This window comes from Carlito syrichta, unplaced genomic scaffold (assembly GCF_000164805.1).
Source record: "Carlito syrichta isolate Samal-C Ts95f unplaced genomic scaffold, Tarsius_syrichta-2.0.1 Scaffold308865, whole genome shotgun sequence".
Lineage (NCBI taxonomy): Eukaryota > Metazoa > Chordata > Mammalia > Primates > Tarsiidae > Carlito > Carlito syrichta.
In genome coordinates this window covers 83,607-105,826 of record NW_007252961.1, presented here as the reverse complement: position 1 = coordinate 105,826, position 22,220 = coordinate 83,607, and the positions used below count along the sequence as shown (strand labels likewise).

General features: G+C 40.6%; 1 protein-coding gene across 1 annotated transcript in view; it reads left to right on the top strand.

Annotated features, from left to right (window-relative positions):
- Positions 1-22,220, top strand: part of PARD3B (par-3 family cell polarity regulator beta) — a 442,984-nt gene that overhangs the window by 378,493 nt on the left and 42,271 nt on the right. Inside the window, exon 18 of the mRNA XM_008066237.2 lies at positions 3,567-3,869. Within this exon, the coding sequence (XP_008064428.2) occupies positions 3,567-3,869 (303 nt within the window). The remainder of the gene's footprint in view (positions 1-3,566; positions 3,870-22,220) is intronic.

Genomic DNA, 22,220 nt, shown 5'->3' with positions numbered 1-22,220 from the left:
GATAGCCTACTTACTCGTGAAGTCTCCTAGATTATTGGTTTTATTTTGACAAGTGTGGGTTTACTTCTCTCTGCTCTGCTGATTGTGCCTATCAGATGCAAAGCAGTTTCACACTTCTCTCTTATCCATTTCCTGCCATGAAGTTTATTTAAGGGAAGAGACCTGCTCAGAGAAAATATCTCTCTTTCAGCCCTACCTCCCTTCTGAAGTTGGATCCACAGAGAGATTTGCCCTACAATCCCAGGGTCCTGCTCCTGTCCTCAGACTCTCTTCTAGTAAAGTTGACTATACTCCTCTGGACTCCTACCTTATTTTCAGGGTGATGTATACCCTGCAGGACATGAAAGCCAGTGTCAACTCTTGGCATACTCCCCATTTGGGGCTGAGTTCAAATTCCATTGCAAGGCATGAGATTAAGGCCATTTCCTAATTCCATTGTGGATGAGATTTTCTTCCCAATTTCTCTATTGTTTTTTCATATAGCATTTCAGGGAGGGATATGGAGTAACTATGTACTTAATTATTTATTACAATCTCTTATTAGAGACCCTTGCTATGACAGATGTGATAGAAATTCTCTTTAAGGAAGATTGTTCTTCTTCTAAGATATAGATTACAGTGAGATGAGGTAGCATACCAAAAACTCTTAGAATAATCTAAGCCAGCACAATCCAGTAGAACTTTCTGCACTGATGGGATTAGTCTGTATCTGACTGTTCCGTATAGTAGTCACTAGCCAGTTGTAGCTATTGAGCACTTGAAATGTGGTTTGTGAAACTGAGAAAATTATTTTATTTTATTTTATTTTATTCATTTAAAGTTAAATTTATAGAGCCACATATAGCTAATGGTCAGCATATTGGACAGTACAGGTCAAGGAAAAATAAAAGCAGACTACTATAGCTAAAGAAATTAAAATAGAAGATGATATCTAAGATGTGTTATGGAAAAAGGAACTACAGTGTTTTCATAAGAGGAGAGAGAGAGGAGATTGAAACAATGCAAAGGCCATGTGCTTGGGAGAGGGGGGAGACTGGTAGTACCACTCAATGAAGAGGGGTATATTTTGAAAAATAGATATTTTAACAGGTGAGTTGCCAGTGGTAAGGAGAACTTCAAGTGGAAATGACTATAAACAACTGGAATTCTCACACTGAATTGGGGCATGGGTGAGGGTCAGAGGTATTAAAAAAACTCTTTATCCTCGACATTTCCATCCTGAGTCTCCTCTGCTACCATGTAGTCCTTCTCAGAGATTGTCTTGTCCTCCTCTAATGGAAAGACTCTGATATATGGCATAATAATGATGGTTCAGAGGAATTACTGTTGCTCCTACTGAGTGATTAATATGAAATTAGTTGCTAAACACCCGGTAGTACAGAATTGAGGAAGAATTTGATTTTGTTTTAAAAATGAAAAACGCAAGATGAAATAATGTTTGGCACACACGTAATACTTTTCATCTGAGAATCTCTACATACTCAGCAAGTTTAATTGGTGAGAAAACCTCTAAGAAAGAGAAGGGATGAAATGAGGAACACAGATACCAGTGCTCTATTTCTGTGAGTTTTCAAATCAAGCATGGTGTTTTCCTCTCCCGTGAATGCACATATATAGCCCTTTGTGGCCGTGGGCTTATTCATCTTTCTGCTGCGTGATGTCTCCTGAAGGCATCTCATTTATGAGGGTGGTAACAGCCCTGCAGAACCCACCCCAACTGTATTGCTGTCCCTTGATCTATTTGCAATGGAAATCCATCCCTATCACTGGAGTGCAGCAAGCATTCTCTGATCATTGAGTCCACACTGTCCCTGGAAAGACTGTTCTGTTGCTGAAGGAAGCAGGTTATCTTCTTTATCAAAAATTACTCAAAACAAACATCCATGAATCTGGGACTAACATGCATCAGAAGGGAGCAGGCAAGGCCCCTTAACGGGTGCCCTACTGTGTAGTCTTCCTTTCATCTTAATTCAAAACGCCATGGAGATTCGAGCTGCTTTATGCAAAAATATAAATTCTTCTAATTACTTATGTGTAGGGTATAGGGTACATGGTTTGGCCGAGTCATAAGAGACAGGCAATGATGTATCCTGGCAATTATTTTCATCTGTCATGACCTGAGGATAGATGCTGGATTTTTTTTGTTCTATGCCTTCTTGTTTTTGTTTTTGCTTCTTTTCCTTTCCTCCCCAATTTATTTTCTCCTCCTCTTTACTATCAATAAATAAATACATAAATAAATCTACTTTTTCTGTCAAAAGAGAAAATACCTTGAAACATCATGGCTTCTAAGAATTTTTTACAAAGGGTTTGATATTTTGTGAAGTAAATCTAGCTGCCATATGTAAAAACGCCTATTTTTGCTTGAAGGGGAGAAGACACTGAGGGGGTCTCAGTTTTTGCTTTTCAACTCACTCAGCCCTTTCAGATGCCTCCAGTCTCACATGGATCTTTCACTTCTAGCCAGCCACCCTCTCCCACTCCCTGAGCCAAGTCCCTCAGGTCAACCCCCATCCCTTCTCAACTGTCTTTCTTCAGCCACTAAGGGAACATGATCTTACCCCCCCACCATCCTATCTGCCCACACTGTGAGGCCTGCACTCTCTCCTCTTTAGTTTGATGACCCCCACCCACATCAAGATCACCATTGTCCAATAAGATACCATAGTGACCTTTCCCTTTTAAAACATAACTGGGACTTGAGGAGAGTTGATCTAAAACTTTCCAGTTTAAATGTCAAATTCTCAAAATCCAGATAGAGTTGGAATCCACCTAAGCATATTTTTCTGTTCCCATTCCCAGTAGCCTTCGTAGTGGCCCTAATTAGAAGTTGCATTTTGTAATATCACTTAAGGCTTTGGCACTGTGGAGTTCTGCCAGTAATGGTGTTTAATTCACTTATATGTGCCAATTCATCTATGTCAGGAACCTATTAATTTCTTCACTATTTTACTTTATCCCTCGCCCCTATATAACCAGACACAATGATCCCCATTTATGTAACCAAAAAACTTAGAGTCTCTTATAAATTACTCCCTGATCCCACTGCATTTAGTGACCGGAAAGCCTCTGTATTTCTTTTTCATCTTTAAATCAATTTTTGCATGCTCTTTTCCTTAGAAGAATACACTGGAACTCTAGGGCACTAAATAGTGAAATCATAGCAAAGCTGTAAGATTTTGCTGGGTTCTTTAAAACACATTCCTGTCCCAAAAAAGACTTCCGTACTACACCAAAGATGTACTGTTCCCACAAACACAGCCTATCTGTAGGTTGGAGATGTTAATGAAAATCAGCCTCTGACTCCACTACCAGTCTGGTCATCAGTGGGCAAGATGTCAACATACCCATTGCATTGCCACCCAAGTAAAGACCCTATAACAAATCGAGGTCAGGGACATAAAAGGGATTCTCTTATGCTGCTGGCATTTCTTCATGGTGTGATCTTGTGACCAGGAAAGTGATAGCTAAGTGCCTAGAAAGAGTTAACATAACAAGGGAGTATTTCATTGTGTTAGCACATGAAACTCACATACACCTCTGCTACCTATTCTGCATTTTTTCAGGATTGGAGCAAAACATCAGGAGCTGAGGGAAAAGCAAGCACGAGGCCTTGTTGAATATGCTACTGAGGCTGCTGGGTCAATGCACGACATGGATGATGATGAGATGGACCCCAACTACGCCAGAGTGAACCACTTTCGGGAGCCATGTACATCAGCAAATGTCTTCAGATCTCCATCTCCCCCTCGGGCTGGACCATTTGGCTATCCGCGGGAGGGGCGTCCACTGTCTCCAGAAAGAGACCACTTAGAGGGTCTCTATGCCAAGGTCAACAAGCCATACCATCCACCCACTGCAGTTGACAGGTAATAGAACTTTAGTGAAAGATAAATGGAGTTTTAACTCAGTAAGCTTCAAATCATCTCACTGCTGAAGTAGATAAAAACATATCCTCTGTTCGATTAAAGCTGAAATGACATGGGACTTTAGATACATGCTATACTTTGACCTACCTGCAAGGTATCTGCCATCAAACATAAGACAATAGCCAGTTATAAGGTCGCATGAATGAATTGCACTCGTAGAGTTCATGGTACAACAGGGAGTGATTTCTGAAGGAATATTGTGACAGACAACTAATGATGAAAACTTTGAAGGAATATTGTCCTTTCTCCTAAGGGTCCTATTGTAAAAGACTTATTCAGGAAAATGGCATGGCACTTGGAGGTGAGGAGTCAGGGAAAGAAAGTGATAACTTCCAAGGGAGTGTAATTGAAGTGGAATTATAGAGAGCTGTGGAGGAGGAGGGCTCTTTGAAAAGAAAGATGGGGATTTTGTGCGCAAGGAAAATGTGACCCTGTGTAGATATTCATGGATGATCAGAGGTAGAAAAGGAGATAATCTCGGCAATAGGAGTTTGATGAAGTAGAGAAAGATAAGAGGTGACAAGGCCAAAGATCTTTAGGTTTAGCAGCTGAGAGAAAAGATAATAGGACCATCTGTCAGTACAACTGAAATAGGTAGGGAGCAATAAGATTCCAGCCCCACCTCCTGCCAAAAGCAAAATGCCTCTCTCTCAAAAGGATGATGTTAGAGAGTTTCAGTCAATATACGTTGTTAGGTGACCCTTGGAATGACACGTGCAGGCACTGTGTTGACTCACGATGGGCTCATCTGACTTGGAGCCTAGAGGGTGGCAGTGGGGAGGAAGTGGGGGCAGGCACAGAGAGCTGTCACTCCACACGAGGAAAAGACGTGTTTCCTGAATTTCTTCGGGTTCTGACAACCACCCAGACCCTGTTAGTCACCAGCCTTTGTGTGATAGCATGATATATTGTGCATGTTTACCATTTACGTCTCCCCAGCTGGGGGATATTATGCACTTTCAATTAGGTTGGGGAGAGGAAGGGAAATAGTGGCATTTTTATGCAGACTGTAAAGTGTCTTCACAAGACTGATTACCTTTCAGAGCCTTTCCAATAACCAAGTGGGAAGGAAGGAGCAATTTTTAATCCTTACTGTCAAGCTTCCAGGTTGATAATATTAGAGAAAGATGGTCAAGTTTTTCTTCAGGACAAAATGAAAATATAAATTCTTATGACTGTGATAGAGCCGTAATAACTAAACTGCTAATTCAAAGAATTGATTATGAACTGGATTTTCTCTCCCCAGCCTTCATCTGGGGTGGAATTTTCTCATGTAAATAATAACACCAGGCATGCATTTCTTCTGGTTATCTTACTTTCCCTATATCAAGGGGCCCTCATAGCCATCCTCTGCATATTCCATAGCTGGAAGCCCCGCACAGAAGTCAGGATTTTCCACTAGCCCCTTGGAAATAAATATGAGGCATCCTATAAAAAAGGCTCATGAGTTAAATACACATGGGGAATTCTGGGCTGAGCCACAAGGAACAGGCTTCCTCACTCCGCCTTCTTGTATCTGATATGCTGACATGCATTAGGGGTCACTAGGAAAACCACACAACAACAAGCATGTATCATCCCCCCTGGTTTTTCACCTAAAGCTTACCCTGTTTCCCTCCAGATCTTATAGTTATTCTTGGAACACTATTTAAGAAACTCTATTTTCCAATTTTCACCTATGTGGATATGACCAGGAAAGAAATTTTTTCAGATAATTTATCCCCCCTTAGGATAATCTTAACTGCAGCCCTTATAAAATAAAATCAAGGATAAATAACTACTTACTGCCCAATCCAGATATACATATAAGTACTAGAGTCTTGCTTTTGCTCTGACCCCTTTATTAATAAGTGATTTAAAGCTGCTGTCAGCAGAGTTTTAGACTGTTGTCATGTTTTGGACAGCAGATCAAAGTGTAGCTCTCTACCTTCAGAATTATCTTTATTCTGTGCCTGTCTTTAATTATATTTGGGGACCACTCTGCTCCTTATTCTTTAGGTCTTAAAACAAGCAGATTTGTTCTTGGCACACAGTAGGCATTTGATAATGTTAGCTCTTATCATCATCATTACTATCATTATTATTATTACTCTACTTTATCAATGAAACTGTGAGTCTTCCTTATATGCTTGGGCCCAGGTAAGTCCAAAAGTGATTATGGCAGTGTCCCAAAGAGTATGTAGGAACTGTGCATTTCAGCCCACCATATTTACCATCAGAGGGCACTCTCTTTTATCCATCCATCTACTCACTCCTTCAACTCATCCAATAAGTTTTCATTTGGCACCTAATGTGTTCTAGCTACTGGAGAAAGCTCTAGGGAAGATAGATATGACTGAGATTCAGTCCCAGTCCAGAGGAGGTTGCATTTACGTGTAGGGGACCAACGCGTGTAGAAATGGGTCATTACAGTATAATGTAAATAGAAGAAAAGAAAACCCTTCTTTTCTGACTGCCAAGGTGGAGTGTCAAGTTGTGGTTTTTGTTTGTGTGATTGTTTGACATTCTTTTCTTTTTTTTTTTTTTTGAGTTGGAGTCTCACTCTGTCGCCCAGACTGGAGTGCAGTGGCTGCTCCCGACCACCGCAGCCTCGACCTGCTGGGCTCCAGCGATCCTTCCGCCTCAGCCTTCCAAGTAGCCGGCATTACAGGCGCGTGCTACCACACCCAGCTAATTTTTTGATTTATTGTAGAGATGAGATCTCGCCTGCCTGGGCGGGTCTCGAACCCGTGGGCTCAGGCAATCCACTCACCTCAGCCTCCTAAAGGCGTGGGGACATTCTTTTCTAGAAATTTCCCAGTGTGTCTGATCATGCACCCTCTCAGTGAAAATGTTTGGGGATATTAGCCCCCATAATACATGGATTTGTTTCTAAGTGATATATACTTATTTAACCTACCAGAATATTATATATTATAGAATGTATCAAATTTAGAAATTAATACAAGGATGAAGACTTTGAGAAGTCACTGTGTGAGCAGTGGTTCTAATCTTCTCTTTTTCCCCTCCCCAAGTGGGGTCTGTGTAGCCCATTTTGGAGACCCAGTAGGGACCCTGCCTGCTCTGCCTCCTCTGTCCCCTCAGTTCCTCAGGTAGTCTGTTCTCAGTGGATATCCTTGAAATGTTGCATGAATGGATGCCTTAAAAGAATCTTGGGGGTGGGCAGGCCCTTCTTCCTAGTCACAAGCTCCCTCATGAGATGTCCACTGACCCACATTGTCATACTTCCAGTGACAATTCACAAGGCAGCCCTGTGCACCTTTAGATTGCTCTAACGGATTTAGAGATGCCCACTTTATCCACTTGGACACTGTCTCCGTGTGACATTTTCCAGAGAGCCTGGACTGATCCACTCAGATACCATCTCGAAGCCTCAGGAACAGCCAGCCCTTCTACCGTGTGCAAAATGCCTGCTGGGACTACTTTCACCAGCAGGCATTTCACAAGCTCTGCACATGGGCCAGGCTCTGTGTCCAGTGCTGGCCTTGACAAGGATGCAGAAGACATGGAAGACAACCTTGAGAATTTCCCTGTGCAGTCATGTCTTCAGCCTCAATTCCCTCAGTTAAATTATAATCCATACCTGCTGCCCTCTTAGTGCCATTTTATGAATATACACTGAGATAGTTGGGATGTTTTTCCCCTCCAAACCTCATGCTGAAGTGTCAACCCCTGATGCTGGAGGTGGGGCCTGTGGGAGTTGTTGGGTCGTGGGGGCGGATCCCTCATGAAGGGCTTGGTACTGTCTTGTGGTGAGTGAGTTCTTGCTCTGTTAGTTCATGTGAGAGTTGATCGTTTAAAAAAGGCTGGCCCCTCCTCTCTTGCTTCCACTCTCACCATGTGACACATCTGCTCCCCTTGCCTTCCACCATGATTGTAGCTTCCTGAGGCCTCACCAGAAGTCCAGCAGATGCTGGCACCATGCAGAACCGTGAACCAAATAAACCTCTTTCTTCTTAATAAATTACCCAGCCTTGGATATTTCTTTATAGCAACGTAAAATGGACTGATACACAAACATTCATGTATATCAGGTTTACGATTGCTGTGCTGAGCATGGGAGCAGAACCAGGCACCATGTCTTAGATATGCTCAGAGAAGCACAGAAATGAATGGGGCTCTTGCATCCTCTGTCTGTAGTCCTCTGCACTTAGTAATGTGACCTAGACTGTTATATCAGTTATCTTCATTAGTTTAGATTGCACACTTTTTTTTTTTTGTTTGAGTCTCACTCCATTGCCCAGGCTGGAGTGCAGTGGCATGCTCATGGCCGCTCCAGCATTGACTTGCTGGGCTCAGGTGATTCTTCTGCCTCAGCCTTCCAAGTACCTGGAACTATAGGTGCACACTACCACACCCTGCTAATTTTTTGATTTATAGCAGAGATGAGGTCTCGCCAAGTTGCCCTGGATGGTCTCGAATCCCTAGGCTCAGGCAATCCTCTTGCTTCTACCTCCCAAAATGCTGGGATTATAGCCTTGAGCCACTGCCCCCAACCAAATTATGCACTTTAACTAGAGCTTCTATTTTTTTCACTTGAGTTGCTATCAAACCAGATTCTTCAACATACTGTTCAAGATCCTATTATTTGTACAGTGATTATTTTTTAAATGTAGGATATTGCCTTTATCCGAGTTAAATATTAACTTGTTAGGCTTAGCTCATCATTGTGGCCAATGGATATTTTAAGGTATTGATTTTTGTCCTCCAGTTTATTTGTTATCCTTCCTAAGTTGCACCATCCTCATATTTAATCATTGTGAGCTCATCCATGTCATTGATAAGATCATTGATCAATGTCAGGTATGATCCCTGCATCTCATCACTTGAGACCTCCATTAATCAACACTCTTTGGGATCGTCACTTAGCTATTAATCTAGTCTACTGCTATCTGGTCTGCACTTTCCAGTTCATCTGTGAACTTATCTTACGATATTGAGGTATGCCATGATTGGGAAAACTCCTTGATTTACCACTGGTAACCCTGACAAGAAAGAAAATTACTCGGTAAATCCTAGAGGTTACTTGTTTTATTCCCATTATTCATAAATAATGTGTCCATTGAGACTTAATAAGCAAAATAAGACTTTCCGTGGCCCAGTATATAGTAGGCACTTGGTATTTGCTTCCTAAATACTTACTTATTGACTAACATATGGCAGTTGTGAAATTAAAATGGCAAACAGCCCACAGCTCTCAACACCCCAGACAGCCTTGATGTTCTAACGTGCATCCACCCATGTTTGTAGAATACTTTTGTTGAGTATTGTTGTAGTCCAGAAGTTTAGACCTTCAAGGAACTAAGTCTAATGGCTAAAGCTGTCTCATAAACAAATCCTTACAGTATGATGTGTTCCATTAGAGCAGAGGTATATGCAGGATATATTGTAAAAATCATGAAATTTCAGATGTATTCAATTTGAGAAAGACCTGAGGCTATGAATTGGTCTTTTGGTTCAAATGGATTAATTTTTTCAAAACCTCAGTTTCCCCACTCTAAAGTAAGGACAAGAGTATATCTGCTGTCCTCTGATTTATTTGTAGATTAAATGAAATTATCCCAGGCCTGGCTCAATAAGTGTCACCGATAACTATTTAGGGGGCTTTTTGGGCTATGTGTTATTGAACCACATTATGTACTATTGGGATATATGGAGAAGATTACTGAACTAAATATAACTATTTGGGAAGGTTATTGGTTATTTGTAGCTGTTGACCCTTAAAGTCATAGGTTTGGGCAGCTGTCAGTTTCCATCTGTTCCATGGTCACATGTTTAATGGTTAAATCCTAACTTCAGCCTCATCTCCGGCCAAAGTATTGTAATAATCAGAAACAGAAAGTAGAAACAGAAAATCAGAACAGTGAGTGAGGGGATAAAAGGCAAGAAAACTGAAGAGTGACCCCGATTCTCTTAGAGCATCAGATCATCTGCATAAGCACAGGGCGCAGTTATTATACACTGAGCTCTGCTAGCAATTAAAACCGTGATTCACTAGATGTCCCTAAGCTTGTCCTCAGAACTAAGTCTGTCTTCCTACTGTCTAACTTGAATGTCCGTTTGGTTTGGTGTTGGGCTCAATGATTGTCCACAGGGTGGGCTGGCCCAATTTCTGAGGGTCCCAGAAGAGCTGTCAGTAATGACACCGAGTCAAGTAAGAACTTGCTTGACTGTGAACAACAGAAAACCCCACTAAGATATGTGCCTTAACCACTAGGACAAGGTTCCTCAAGGGGCACCTTTTCCTCTCTCTCCTTTACCCTTGCCCATGGTTAGGCCTCATCTTCACGTGGCATCATGATTCCAAGATGGGTAGAGCAGCTCTAGGCTTCACATCCACCTTCTGGGGAGAAAGAAGGGGAAAGTGGTCAATGGCCAGTGGAATGTGTGAGTCAAGTTCTTGGAAAAGATCTCTGAGAAGACCCCAGCAACTTCTCATTGGCAAAATTATGCTAAAAAGTTACTCTGGTTGTGGGGGAGGGGGATGTTGAGAAATAGTATTTCATCTTTCCAGGAAAAAAAAGTTAAAGGTGAAGGGAGTTTTGAGTATCTCTTAAAAGGAAGTTACTCCATGGAGTCCACCTCAAACAGATGACCTCTCGATAACTTGTTTCCTTCTTTCCACTGCCTTTAATAATGCAAAAGTCATAGATTAATACTGTGTGTCACATTGGTCAGATATATTCTTATAGATTCTCTGTGGGAGGCTATCCTTAATATCTAGAGCTTCTTTCATAGCCTAGGCTGCAATATTTCTGTCTGAGTAACTTCTAATATCACTTACTTAAGGCAACCAAGGGACAAATGTTTTCATGACAACTGAAAAAAAGTATATTATGGGAAATTCTAAGAATAGGGCAATGAAGGGTAGGAAAAGTATAAGCAGGAAAGCACCATAGCTGTGCAAACAGCCTATGTGAACATGTCTCAGGCTATTGGGCTAATGTAGGATAACGGATATCAACACACTCCACAACAGCTCATTGATTTCAGAGATTCCACATTTCACTGAACCACAGCATGGTCACGTTCAGCTCATGCTTCTGTTGATGTTTGTTCTCAGTCTTCTTCTCTCTAGTGGGTGTTCCAGTTAATTTTATTTTAGTTTAACCGCATTTTAATACTCATCTCTGGCTCACAACTTTGTGAGGCTGTGTGCAGGGACTTGAGCAGTGAATATAGTCAATTACTTAGTGATGTGGTTTTTAGTTTCTACACACAGAGCCAAAGTGATCTCATTTCAGTTTTGGAATCCCAGTGATAAATGCCATTTCCATAGAGAGTTAACTCATCAGTTGAACAAAGCAATCAGATTTTCTTTTTCATATAACATATTACCATCAATTTTTAAGTGACTTTTAAACAATAATGAGAAATCTCTTAATGAAAGAATCTCTATGGCCAGATAAGTGCTAATAATAACTGATATATCATTAACTCTGCTTTCCTCCATCTTCTCTCTTGAAAACTTGATGTTCTCATTAATTTTTTTTCCCATATTCTGAGAGCCCTACTCTTGGGACCATGCTAGTTATGTCTGCCTAAGTTGTCAGAGTCCAGGGGTGACAAATGTGGACAATTTTCTCCTTTATTATGTATGAACTAGGCAAGGAGAGTTATACCCAGGGACAATTCATTTTCAAGAGTACCTTGACCACTGGTAGTAAATGGGCACATTTGAGGAATGTTTGTCAAAGGATTACCCTGAGTTCTTCAAGCTGTCATGTAAGCATTTAGGCATTGACATTTTCCGAACAAATAGCCTGGTCCTTAGGATATATTTTTCTCACTAATTCTGTTTACTAATAGGTGATGAGAAGGGATGGTCAGAATTTCTTCATTTAGACATAAAACAACACAAAGAAAATGGAACAGAATACACTTTCCTGCCTTCTGGGGGGATGCAGATGACAGTGTGGAGTAGTAATAATGATTTGCTATGACCAGGGTGAGTGAGAGATGCTGGAATGCAGATCTGGGTGATCAAAGGAGGCCCCTTAGGCACATGTATCATGACCTAAGGAATAAGTAGAGATGGTGTGGGCAGAAGAGCATGCAAAGGCCCACGTGAAAAACACAGTGCCACGTAGGAAAGTGTATCTACCAGAAGAGCTGGAGTGTGGTGTGTGTGTCAGGCCAGTCAGAGGCAAGAGATGAAAGTCAGCACAGGCCCTGCTGTTAAAGGCCAGATAATCTAAGATAAAGCATTCAGACTTTAGCCCGAGGGCGACAGGGAGCCCTTGAAGTGGGGTCAGCATGTTCAGATGTGTGCTTTAGAAAGAAGACAGAAGTCCTGTGGAGTAGGAATCTATTTCACAGATGAGAAACTAGAGGTTCAGGAGAATTAAGACACTTATCTGTGGTGACACAGGTAATAAATTGGTAGAGCCAGGGCTTCAGCCTAGGTCTGACTGCAGCATCCAAGTGTGAGCTTCTGGCTATGGTGGGGATTTTCAGACTGCAGGCTGTAACCTGTCAGTACGTCTTGAAATCACCTCAGTAGGATCAACCAACATTTTTAAACAAAATAGGATAGAAAAGAACATTGCCTAGATTATAATAAGTATAAGCGTCATTTTGTATTTTTGTTTGACTTACACATGTATGTAAACTGCACATCTGTGCATGTGTGTAGCTGAGTTCTAGGACATGATGCAAAATTTGTTTCTCACTATGTATTACAGTAAAAAATGTGGAAAGTCACAAAGCAGGTGCGAGGAACGTGCATGCTGCTCCTGTTCTGCCAGATACCCCTTCCTTCTTTCCTCCCTCCCTCATTCTTTTATTCGTTCAATTAAGAAATGAGATGTCTAGTAAGTGCAAAGCACCCTACTGTGGGAACACAAGGATACCTCCAAAGCTCTGGTCCTTGACCCACTCTCTGTAGTGATGCTCCATCTGTGTTGGTCTACCACGCTCCCTCCAGACCTCTTGTGACCTGTGGTTTGCATCAATCTCTTAGACTAAGCCACATCCCTTTTCATTACACAAGCTTTGCCAAAGCTACAGGCAGATTCCAAAGTGCCCTCTTTATAATTTCCGTATTTAATGCAATGTATAATCAAGAACAGGACATTGTGAGGTCAATTGCTTTCCTGTATTTATCTTTTCAAACAATAAATAATCAGTGAGATGAGGAAGGACAGTAAAAGACTGTTTTCATGTTAGTACTCACAAATACCCAACATCTTAAAGAGGCATTTTAATATTGACCTATGGTAGAATGCCCTGCCCTCTGGAGAGCAGATGAAGAATGGAGACAGGCCCATTCAAAAGTGGAATTCTGGAGCCCATGTTTTGCTCAGACAACCAGTCAGTCTTGAGCTAGTACTCTGGAGTCCTCATACCTGGCCACTTTTCACACACCCAGACCTCTGGGTGCTAGGGTGAGAGGGATAGTCCTCCAGTGTAGATGCAACGGGTTGTCTGTGTCAAGGTTAGCAGTAGGCCTTGCCCATCCTTAGGGGAAAGCCTGACTGCATTTCCTCACACCCCTCCCTCTACGGGTTTCTCATGAAGAAGCAAACCCAGTGGAGGCCAGCTAGGCCCTGTGCACACTTCACAGCAAGAGCACAGAACAGCATTGTGCTTGCAAAAGAGGTCAGTCCTTAAAGTCAGACACAAGGCGAGAACAGCTCATGGTCCCAATGGTCCCTGGAGATCCCTTAGCCATCCTTTAAGTGTAGTGTGTATGATGTTGTCTACAACATTTACACTAATTATTATTTACATTAAGATCTAAGAGCAAGAGACAGACCAAAGGGAGACAGAAAAGGAAAATCTGTGTGTGAGAGACAGCTCAGCTGTTCAAAAAGTAGACTGTAAAGCCAAACTTTCTTGTTTGGGGGCCTGGCTCTGCCACTCCATGTAGTTGTGTGACTTGAACAAATTACTCACCTTCTCTCCAGCTTGGTTTCCACATAATCATAGCCCCTACAAGGATTTAATGGAGTTTATATATGTAAACAAAAGAACAACAGCTGGCAGTTAATAAGTACCATTAAGTTTAAGGTAACATAATAGACACTCATATCTGGCATTTATACCCTTCTACCATTGAGATTCTATTCGTTCCTGGGTAGTTAGCTGAAAGTGGGTGGAGAATTACAAAATGTTCTGACTTTTCTTTTTTTTTTTTTTTTACTTTGGATGGATCATCTTTGCCAGCATAACTTGATGCATTTTATTTGCTTTTTCCATAACCACATAGTTATAGTTACTACATATAGTCATAGCTATACATAGTTATACAACTAGAGTTATTTTTAACTTCTTTTTTTGAAATTTTACAGAGTCATAGGGAGTTTGCAAACACAGCATGAATATGGAGCAGCTCCTTATATCCTTCACCTAGTTTTCTCCAGTGTTGCTATCTTACATCAGCACAGTACAGAGTTAAAACCAGGTGTCTGACATGGGTGCAGTGTACGTGTGTGTTCTCTGCCATTTCACCAGACAGATAGATCTATGCAACCATCTCTGTAGTCAAGACACACAACTGTTTTCAGCACCTAAGAGAAGTCCTCTTGCTAACTTGTATAGCCAAACACCTCCCACATCTCTCACATTGGTAGTCACTAACCTATTTTCCATCTCTATGGTTCTGTCATTTCTAGAATGTTACATTGAAGGACTCACATAAGTGGGGAAGAATGTGGCCTTTCGGGACTGCTCTTCTCATTTAGCTCAGAGTCTTTGAGGTCCATCCAAGTTGTCGTGGGTGTCACTAGTTGATTTCTTTTTGTTGTTGAGTAGTATTCCATGATATGAATAAATATGCCACAATCTGTTTAACCAGTCACCTATCCAGGGACAATTTAGTTGTTTCTAATTTGGCTATTACAAATAGAGTTGCTATCAACAATTGCCTACAGGTTTTTATGTGAATATAAGTTTGTGTCTCCCACTCTTCTCTGTGTACTTTTTGTTTCTTTCTCTTGCCTCATTGTGCTAGCTAGAACCTCCATCACAATGTGGAACTGCAGTGGTAAGAGTAAATGTTCTTGACTGTTTCCTGTTCTTAGGCAGAAAGCAGTCTGTGTCATCACTCTGTGTAATGTTAGCTGCAGGTTTTCTGTAACTGCCTTTATCAAGTTGAGAAAGTTTCCCTTAATTCCTAGTTTTCTGAGAGTTTTTCTCATAAATGGGTGTTGAGTTTTGTCAAATGCTGTTTCCACTTCAATTTATATAATCATGTGATTTTTCTTCTTTAGCCTATTAATATGTTGGTTTGAATTTATCACTTTTCAAACATTGAACCACCTTGCATCTCTGGGATAAAACCCATTCAGTCATGGTATATAATTATTTTTATATATTACTTTATTCCATTTGCTAATATTTATTGCTGACTTCATTGAATGAGTAGGGAAGTGTTACCTCCTCTTCTTTTTCCCGAAGGGGTTGTGTAGAACTGGTGTTAATTCTTCTTTAAACATTTGATAGAATTTTCCAGTAAAACCATCTGGGCCTGAGGACTTCTTTTTTGGGAGATTTTAAATTATGAATGTAATATCCCTAATAATTATAATTCCAGTTCATTTAAATCCTATTGTGTGAGTTGTGGCAATAGTTACTTTTTTAGAACTTGGTCCATTTCATCTAAGTTGTCAAATGTATGTATGTAGGATTGTTTGTAGTATTTTCTTATTATTCTATTGATTGGATATTCTCGTATTATCCTTTTAGTCTACAGGTTCTGTGGTGATACTCCATGTGAATTCCATTTATGTTCTCTTTCTTTGATCAGTCTTATTGGTTTTAGGTTATGTTTTCATGTATTTTAAATCTACATATATTTTGAATCAAACAATACACTGGAATATGGTAACAATACACTGTAACAATACACTGTAATTACTGTTTTATATGGTAAATATTTATTTTAACCATTGCTTTCTCTTTTCTCTTTATTTCTCTCTGAATATCTTTGTTTCCATCTGGAATATTTTTCCTTAATAATTACCTCTAGTATTTCTTGTAATATGACAAATTCTCTCCATTTTAATTTGTTTTAAAATGTTTCCATTTCATTTTTATAATTTTAAGGATATTTTATCTGGATATGTATCTATCAGGAATTTTTTTTCTTTTAACAGTTAAAGATTTCATTTCATTGTTTCTGTATTTCAGTGTTTTTAGTCAAAGTCTGTTGTCAAACTACTGTTTTTCCTCTGAAAATACAGATTGAGCATCTCAAATACAAAAATCTACAATCCCAAATGCTCCAAACCCAAAACGTTTTGAGCATCTACATGATGCTCAGAGGAAATGCTCATTGAAACACTTGGGATTTGGGATTTGGGATTTAGAGATTAGAGAAAGTACAATGCAAATATTCCAAATCCAAAATCTGAAACACTTCTGGTCCCAAGCATTTTGTGTAAGGGATACTCAACTTGTAATATATCTTTTTCCTTTAACTGCTTTAATTTTTTTCTCCTTGTCTTGGTTTTCAGCAGTTTTACTATAGTGTTTGTGTGCATGTGTGTGTTTATATTTAAATCTAAATAGGATTTGTGAAGCTTCTTAAATCTGTGCTTTAGTGTTCTTCATCTGCTTTGGAAAATTCTCAGTTAGTGATATCTCTTTTAGCATTGTTACTGTCTTATTTCTCTCTCTCTCTCTCTCTCTCTCTCTCTCTCTCTCTCTCTTTCTCTCCCCCCCCCCCCCCCCTTCTCTTCCCTCTTCCCTTCTCCCTTCTGGAAATCCAATAAAACATAAATATTAGACCCTTCTGTACATGCTTCTTGCTCTCTGTTTTGTTCATTTTTTTTTTTTCTTCGTGTTTCACTTTGGTTTTTGAATGCTCTGTCTTCTGGCTTGATACTTTGCCTTCTGCTGTGTCCAATCTTTTATTAACCATCTATTGCGCTCTTAATTTTAGTTATTGTAATTTTTGGTTTTAGGTGTTCATTTGTTTGTCTTACCCTGAGATTCTATTTCTCTGATTAAATCTTCCATCTTATTATCTGTTTTCTTGAATAAGTTAATTGTATTTTTTTAAGAACCATGTCTAATAATGTCAATATCTGAATTAGCTGTGTGCCAGTTCATATTGTTTGATTTTCTACTTCATTTTTAGTCATTTGGTCTTACCTCCTGGTATGCATGGTAGAACACTAGACATAGTCCTTTAAAATCTCTAGAAATAATCTCAATCTGTTGTTATCTTTCTCCAGAGAAGATTTGTTTTTTTCATTTTATCAGGTCATTGAAGCAGAGGCATACTGCCTTAGTCCATCTTTGATGTGATGGCTAAGAGGTTTCGGTTATTGCCAGGGGTGGTCTATTAGCAGTTTACTCTTACTTCTAGGGTATAGTCTACCAGTCATTCCAACTGGAAGCCTGGATTGTTTTCCAGGGACCATCTTCCTTACCAGGCCCTCAACTGCAGTTTCCATCTTCCCAACCCCATGAGAACATCAGAATCTCTACTCAGCCTCCAAGTTTCTTAGCCACTGCACTCAGCTCATTTTCTTAGCATTTGATTCTGTGCCATTGGTGAATTAGCAAATGAATTGGAGAGAGAAGTGCTGCAGAATATTGGGCTCAAGTCAGTGTGCTACCCACATACTCTTCAGAGTCATTCTTGGCCTCCCAAGTCCTGGCTGCCCTGGGAATTTTCCAATGCCTTCAAGCATTTTCACTGGGTGTGTGTGGGTGTGTGGGTGTGTGTGTGTGTGTGTGTGTGTGTGTGTGTGTGTGTGTGTGTGTGTCTGTATGTGTGTTTTAAGTTTGTCTAGCTTTTTTGATTATTCTCATGAGAGTGCAACAGGTTCTTTCACCATTACCCAAAATGGAAATTCATCATCTTTTTAAGTGTTAAATACTGATAACATAAATATGTGATTAACAACCTTTGTTGTTAGAAGGATTAAAAGAATTAATATACATGAAACTAACGTGTAGGGCCTGGTACATAGTAGGCACTTGTAAATAATTTTAGGTTTGCATTTAAACATATACTGCTTTTGGAAAAGCTGTAGAAGAGCTGAGCCATTTTTTTCACATTGGTCTTTTCTGTTGAGGCACCGTGGAGCAGGTTTCATGTGGTGCCCTTGAACATTGATCTCATGACCCTTCCACCAGCCACATTCCTGAAACCTGCCACTTCCTGTCCTGTTCTGGCTCCTGAAAGCTGCTACTCCCTGTCCTGCTCCAGTTCAGAGACAAGCTAGCCATCTTCACCATTTCAGTGACCTAACAAGGCAAGAGAAAGGATGGGTTTGTTTCCTTCTCTTGGAGCTCAGGTCTCAGTGTCCCCCCACAGAGAATCATTGATCTGGTGGTGGGACTAATCAGCAGCTCCCTCATTGTCAGTTATCCTGCATGTTTCCTGCTGTTCTTCACTCCCAGTAGCTTTGTTCTAGCCTTTTCCTCCTGGTAGTAAAGCCAGTGTTAGTGAAAGATGACAAGAGTCTTGAAAATTGGTACTTAAGTGATTGGTAATCAAGAAATGCCAAGAAAGAGAAGCAGAGCTAGATCTAGGTGTTTCAGCAGTGAGGGATATTATACTACCAAAGGACTTAAAGGTATTTCCTTCCAGTTTAAGGTCTGGAAAACAACTGTTTTGAGGCTATGAGATTTCTGTGTCTCAAAACTAATTCACTGGAAAACATAAAAAATATAAAGCAATAGACTTCATTAGTAATTTTCAGATTATTTGAGTCTAAATTCAGCTTTGAGGACGTACAGCTTATAAATTTCCTTTTGGGTCTTTTTTTTTTTTTTTCTGAGAGGGTATTTCTCCAAACTTAACTCAAACAGATTCAGAATGTCCTAAATTGGCTCACGTGTGGGTTTTAGGACTAGAAACATAATACTTTTTAGGATTATCAACTAAGGATGTTGATAGTGATGATGATGTTGATGATAGCCAATAATAGTACTTATTGAATATTTAATATATACCCAACATTGAGACAGTACACATGCATTGTGTTGCCTCTTGAGCAGAGTTTGTCTTTTTATGACTTCTCTTGAGGTTACTGTCTTCCTCCTAGTGGTCAATGCCATGCACTTTGAAGCTGAGTATAAATCCTAGTTAGAGATCTTATCTCCACTGTTTCTGTGATTCCTGGCCATACAATGTACCATCTTTCAACCTCTTTCTTCACCTCTATAATGAAGATGATGGCGGGTCTCACAGGACTCCTAGAGCCTTGAGCAAGTGAACATGTAGAAAACCTCTACAGTAGCTGATTCTTCGTGTTGTGTGTTCAGCACATTTTAGCCATTTTTCCTCACTTTTCTACCACGATAGATTGAGATATCCTTTCCTAGACCAGTCAGGTAAGGAATGTAAAGAATAGAAAGATCTAAGAATGTAAGAATGAGGGATTGCAGAAGGCACTGATGACGTGTTCTGAACCAGATAAGCTCCCAGGCCAGGGCTTAGGAAGCATGGGTTTTTAACATTTGTTTTATTTCTATAAAATTTACTAAGTTAATGCATCTCTATTCATTCAACAAACTCTTATTGGGTGAGATTTGAACACGGCCCCCTTACTTTCATGGAACTTGAGATCTACTAGAGGAAGCAAATATTAAATAATTATAAGTAGGGATTCATAAACATATTTGAGTGACATCAGGAAGGATCAAGGAAGGTGTCCCTGAGAAAGCGACATCTAAGTTGAGACTCAGAGAGTGAGTAGTCGTGGAACTTGGGTGGTAAAAGAGGTATGAAGGGCACCCCGGGCAGAAGAGCAGCCCAGAGGAGTTTGGACGTATGAAGAAGTGAAAGAAGTTCTGTTATAACACTGAGAATATGATAGAGAACAGAGGCCTAATAATTGGACAAGTCGACCTGCCTAGAGCCATTCTCTTTGGTGGACCAAGAGGTATGCCCCAGCACAGATTGCCATTTAGAAAAATGTCCCCATTTGTTTTAGCAGCACATGTTAGGGTACCCATCATTCTCAAGCTTTCCGGGGTCATGTATGTCATTGCTCCCAGAAATCAAACCAATTTCCCTCCCCATCACTGACTCTCAGGGCTGTGAGGTTCCTTGTTACCTGATACATGTCTGCTCCCGCAGTGAAAGGTTAGCATTTAATGGTCCTATATCACTGTTCTCAAATTTGAACAAACCTCAGAATCACCTGGATAATGTGTTAAACCACAGCTCCTTGAGCCCTACCTGCGGAGTTTCTGATTCAGTATGCCTGGGATAGGATTCTACAGTTTGCATTTTTAACAAACTGCCAGATGATATTCATGCTGCTAGCATGGGTTCTATCCCTGGCGAATCACTAGTTCAAGGTGTCTTTCTCCTTTCAGCAGTCGAATAGTCATCATTAGTTACTTAATTAAAATTAAAATGCTCAGGGAGGGCCCAAAGGAGGAAAGACCAAAATCCAAAGTAAACTCTGTGGGTACCAGCTACAGTGGGGGATGGAATGGACACGACTTTGTGGGCACAACTTCCCTTAAACATCTGTGTTTCCCATGCTCTACACGCAGTAGGTACCAAATGCTTGTTTGAAGGAAGCACAGACCAGATCTAGCTTAGTGGCTTAAAAAGGAGGCTTTATGCTTTATTTTTTGGAAAGCTCTCAGGATTCCTTTCAGGATGAAAGGCCTTCTAGGAGAATAAATTATTGTCATTCTCCTGGAATACAGCCCCAGAAATTGCAGAGTCAAGATATGCTTGTATTTTAAGTACTTACTTGGATTAAAAACTGAATTGCTAACAGGATTACAAAATGCCAAGTTTGCTGAGTCTCAAATTGTTTATGCACATGTTTGGTTCAAAGTTCTTTCATCAATCAGTACATTTCTGTTTGTAATTACAGTCTCTCTTTTTTTTGCCACCTGCGCATGCATTCTCAGCCTAAACCAGCCTCAGTAATTTGCACAGGTATAATATAACCGAAATGGTGTATAGCCTGCACCATGTGCCTGAGGAATTCAGAGGTGCTACAGCTCAGCTCACATTGTGATTTGGAGAACAGTCTGCTACTGTTCCATTTTTACTCTCACAATGTTGTAAAACATTTTGATACTCTGATAATTTTCCTCATTCCAGGCACATGGAGTTTTAGTAAATGGTGCAACATCACTTTCTTTCTTTCTTTCTTTCTTTCTTTTTTTGATTTGGAGTTTCACTCTGTTGCCCAGACTGGAGTGCAGTGACATGCTTGTGGCACACTCAGCCTTGATCTGCTGGGCTCAGGTGATCCTTCTGCCTCAGTCTTCCAAGTAGCTGGAACTACAGGCATGTGCCACCACGTCTGGCTACTTTTTTTGATTTATTGTAGAGATGAGAGCTTGCCAAGTTGCCCAAGTTGGTCTTGAATCCCTGGCCTCGGGCAGTCCTCTCACATCCGCCTCCCAAAGTGCTGAGATTCCAGGTGTGAGCCACCATGCCTAGCTGCAACATAATTTTCATGTGTGATTCTTTATTTATGTTTGTCCTTGAAATCTCTGGCTACTACCTATAAGCTGATGACACACTCCTCATCTGGGCTCTGGAGTTTGGAGCTGGTTTTGATGTGAGCCATCCATCAAATCTCAGATGTGACTCACACGGTGGCTTAGGGTCAGAGCAACCCATGTATTGTGATGAACCTATCTGAACAGTTCTGTGCCCAGTTTCTAACTTGGACCTTGACCCTAGCTGACATCTGTAAAATCGCCAGTGACTTCCCTGTAGGCTCTAATAATCAGAGACCTAGTTAGAGAGCATGTCATTTCAGCAGTTGCTGACAATTATTTTTTCAGCCTTTTTTCAGTATCCATCCCTGCCCCCTTATTTGGTCAGAATGGACTCAACTAATTGGGATCTACTGCCAGGAAAGGATATGCCACTGATTTTGTCATTTCTGCATGCCCAGAACTAAAGAATATCTTCGTGGTGCCATTGCTTATTCTTTCTTAAGCATAAAAGTTGGAGAGTTTGGGCAATGGATTCTGAATGTCATTGCAAGCGTGCACTCAGTCAGGGGCACTCGGCTGGGGCGAGAGCTCTTGTGTGTGGATATCACCTTTGGCCACTCAGCGGCTGCGGCCTGGCCGGGCTCTGCCTCGGGCCTTCCAAGGGCAGCCGGATGATGTTAGCGTTTGCATTTCACTGCACATTAATTCTTTTTTGAAAAACCCGTCATTTAATTTTAAATGCTAATATGCATATGGTTAATTAAGAAGCCAAAATTGGCTATAAGCTTGGTGAGCTCTGAGAAAGGGAAAGAGATCATTACGCTTCTGCTCATGGTTAGCTATTTGTGAACTGGCTGATAATGTGCAGAATTAAGATTTCGTAAGTGGCATTTTAAATGAATGGTTAAT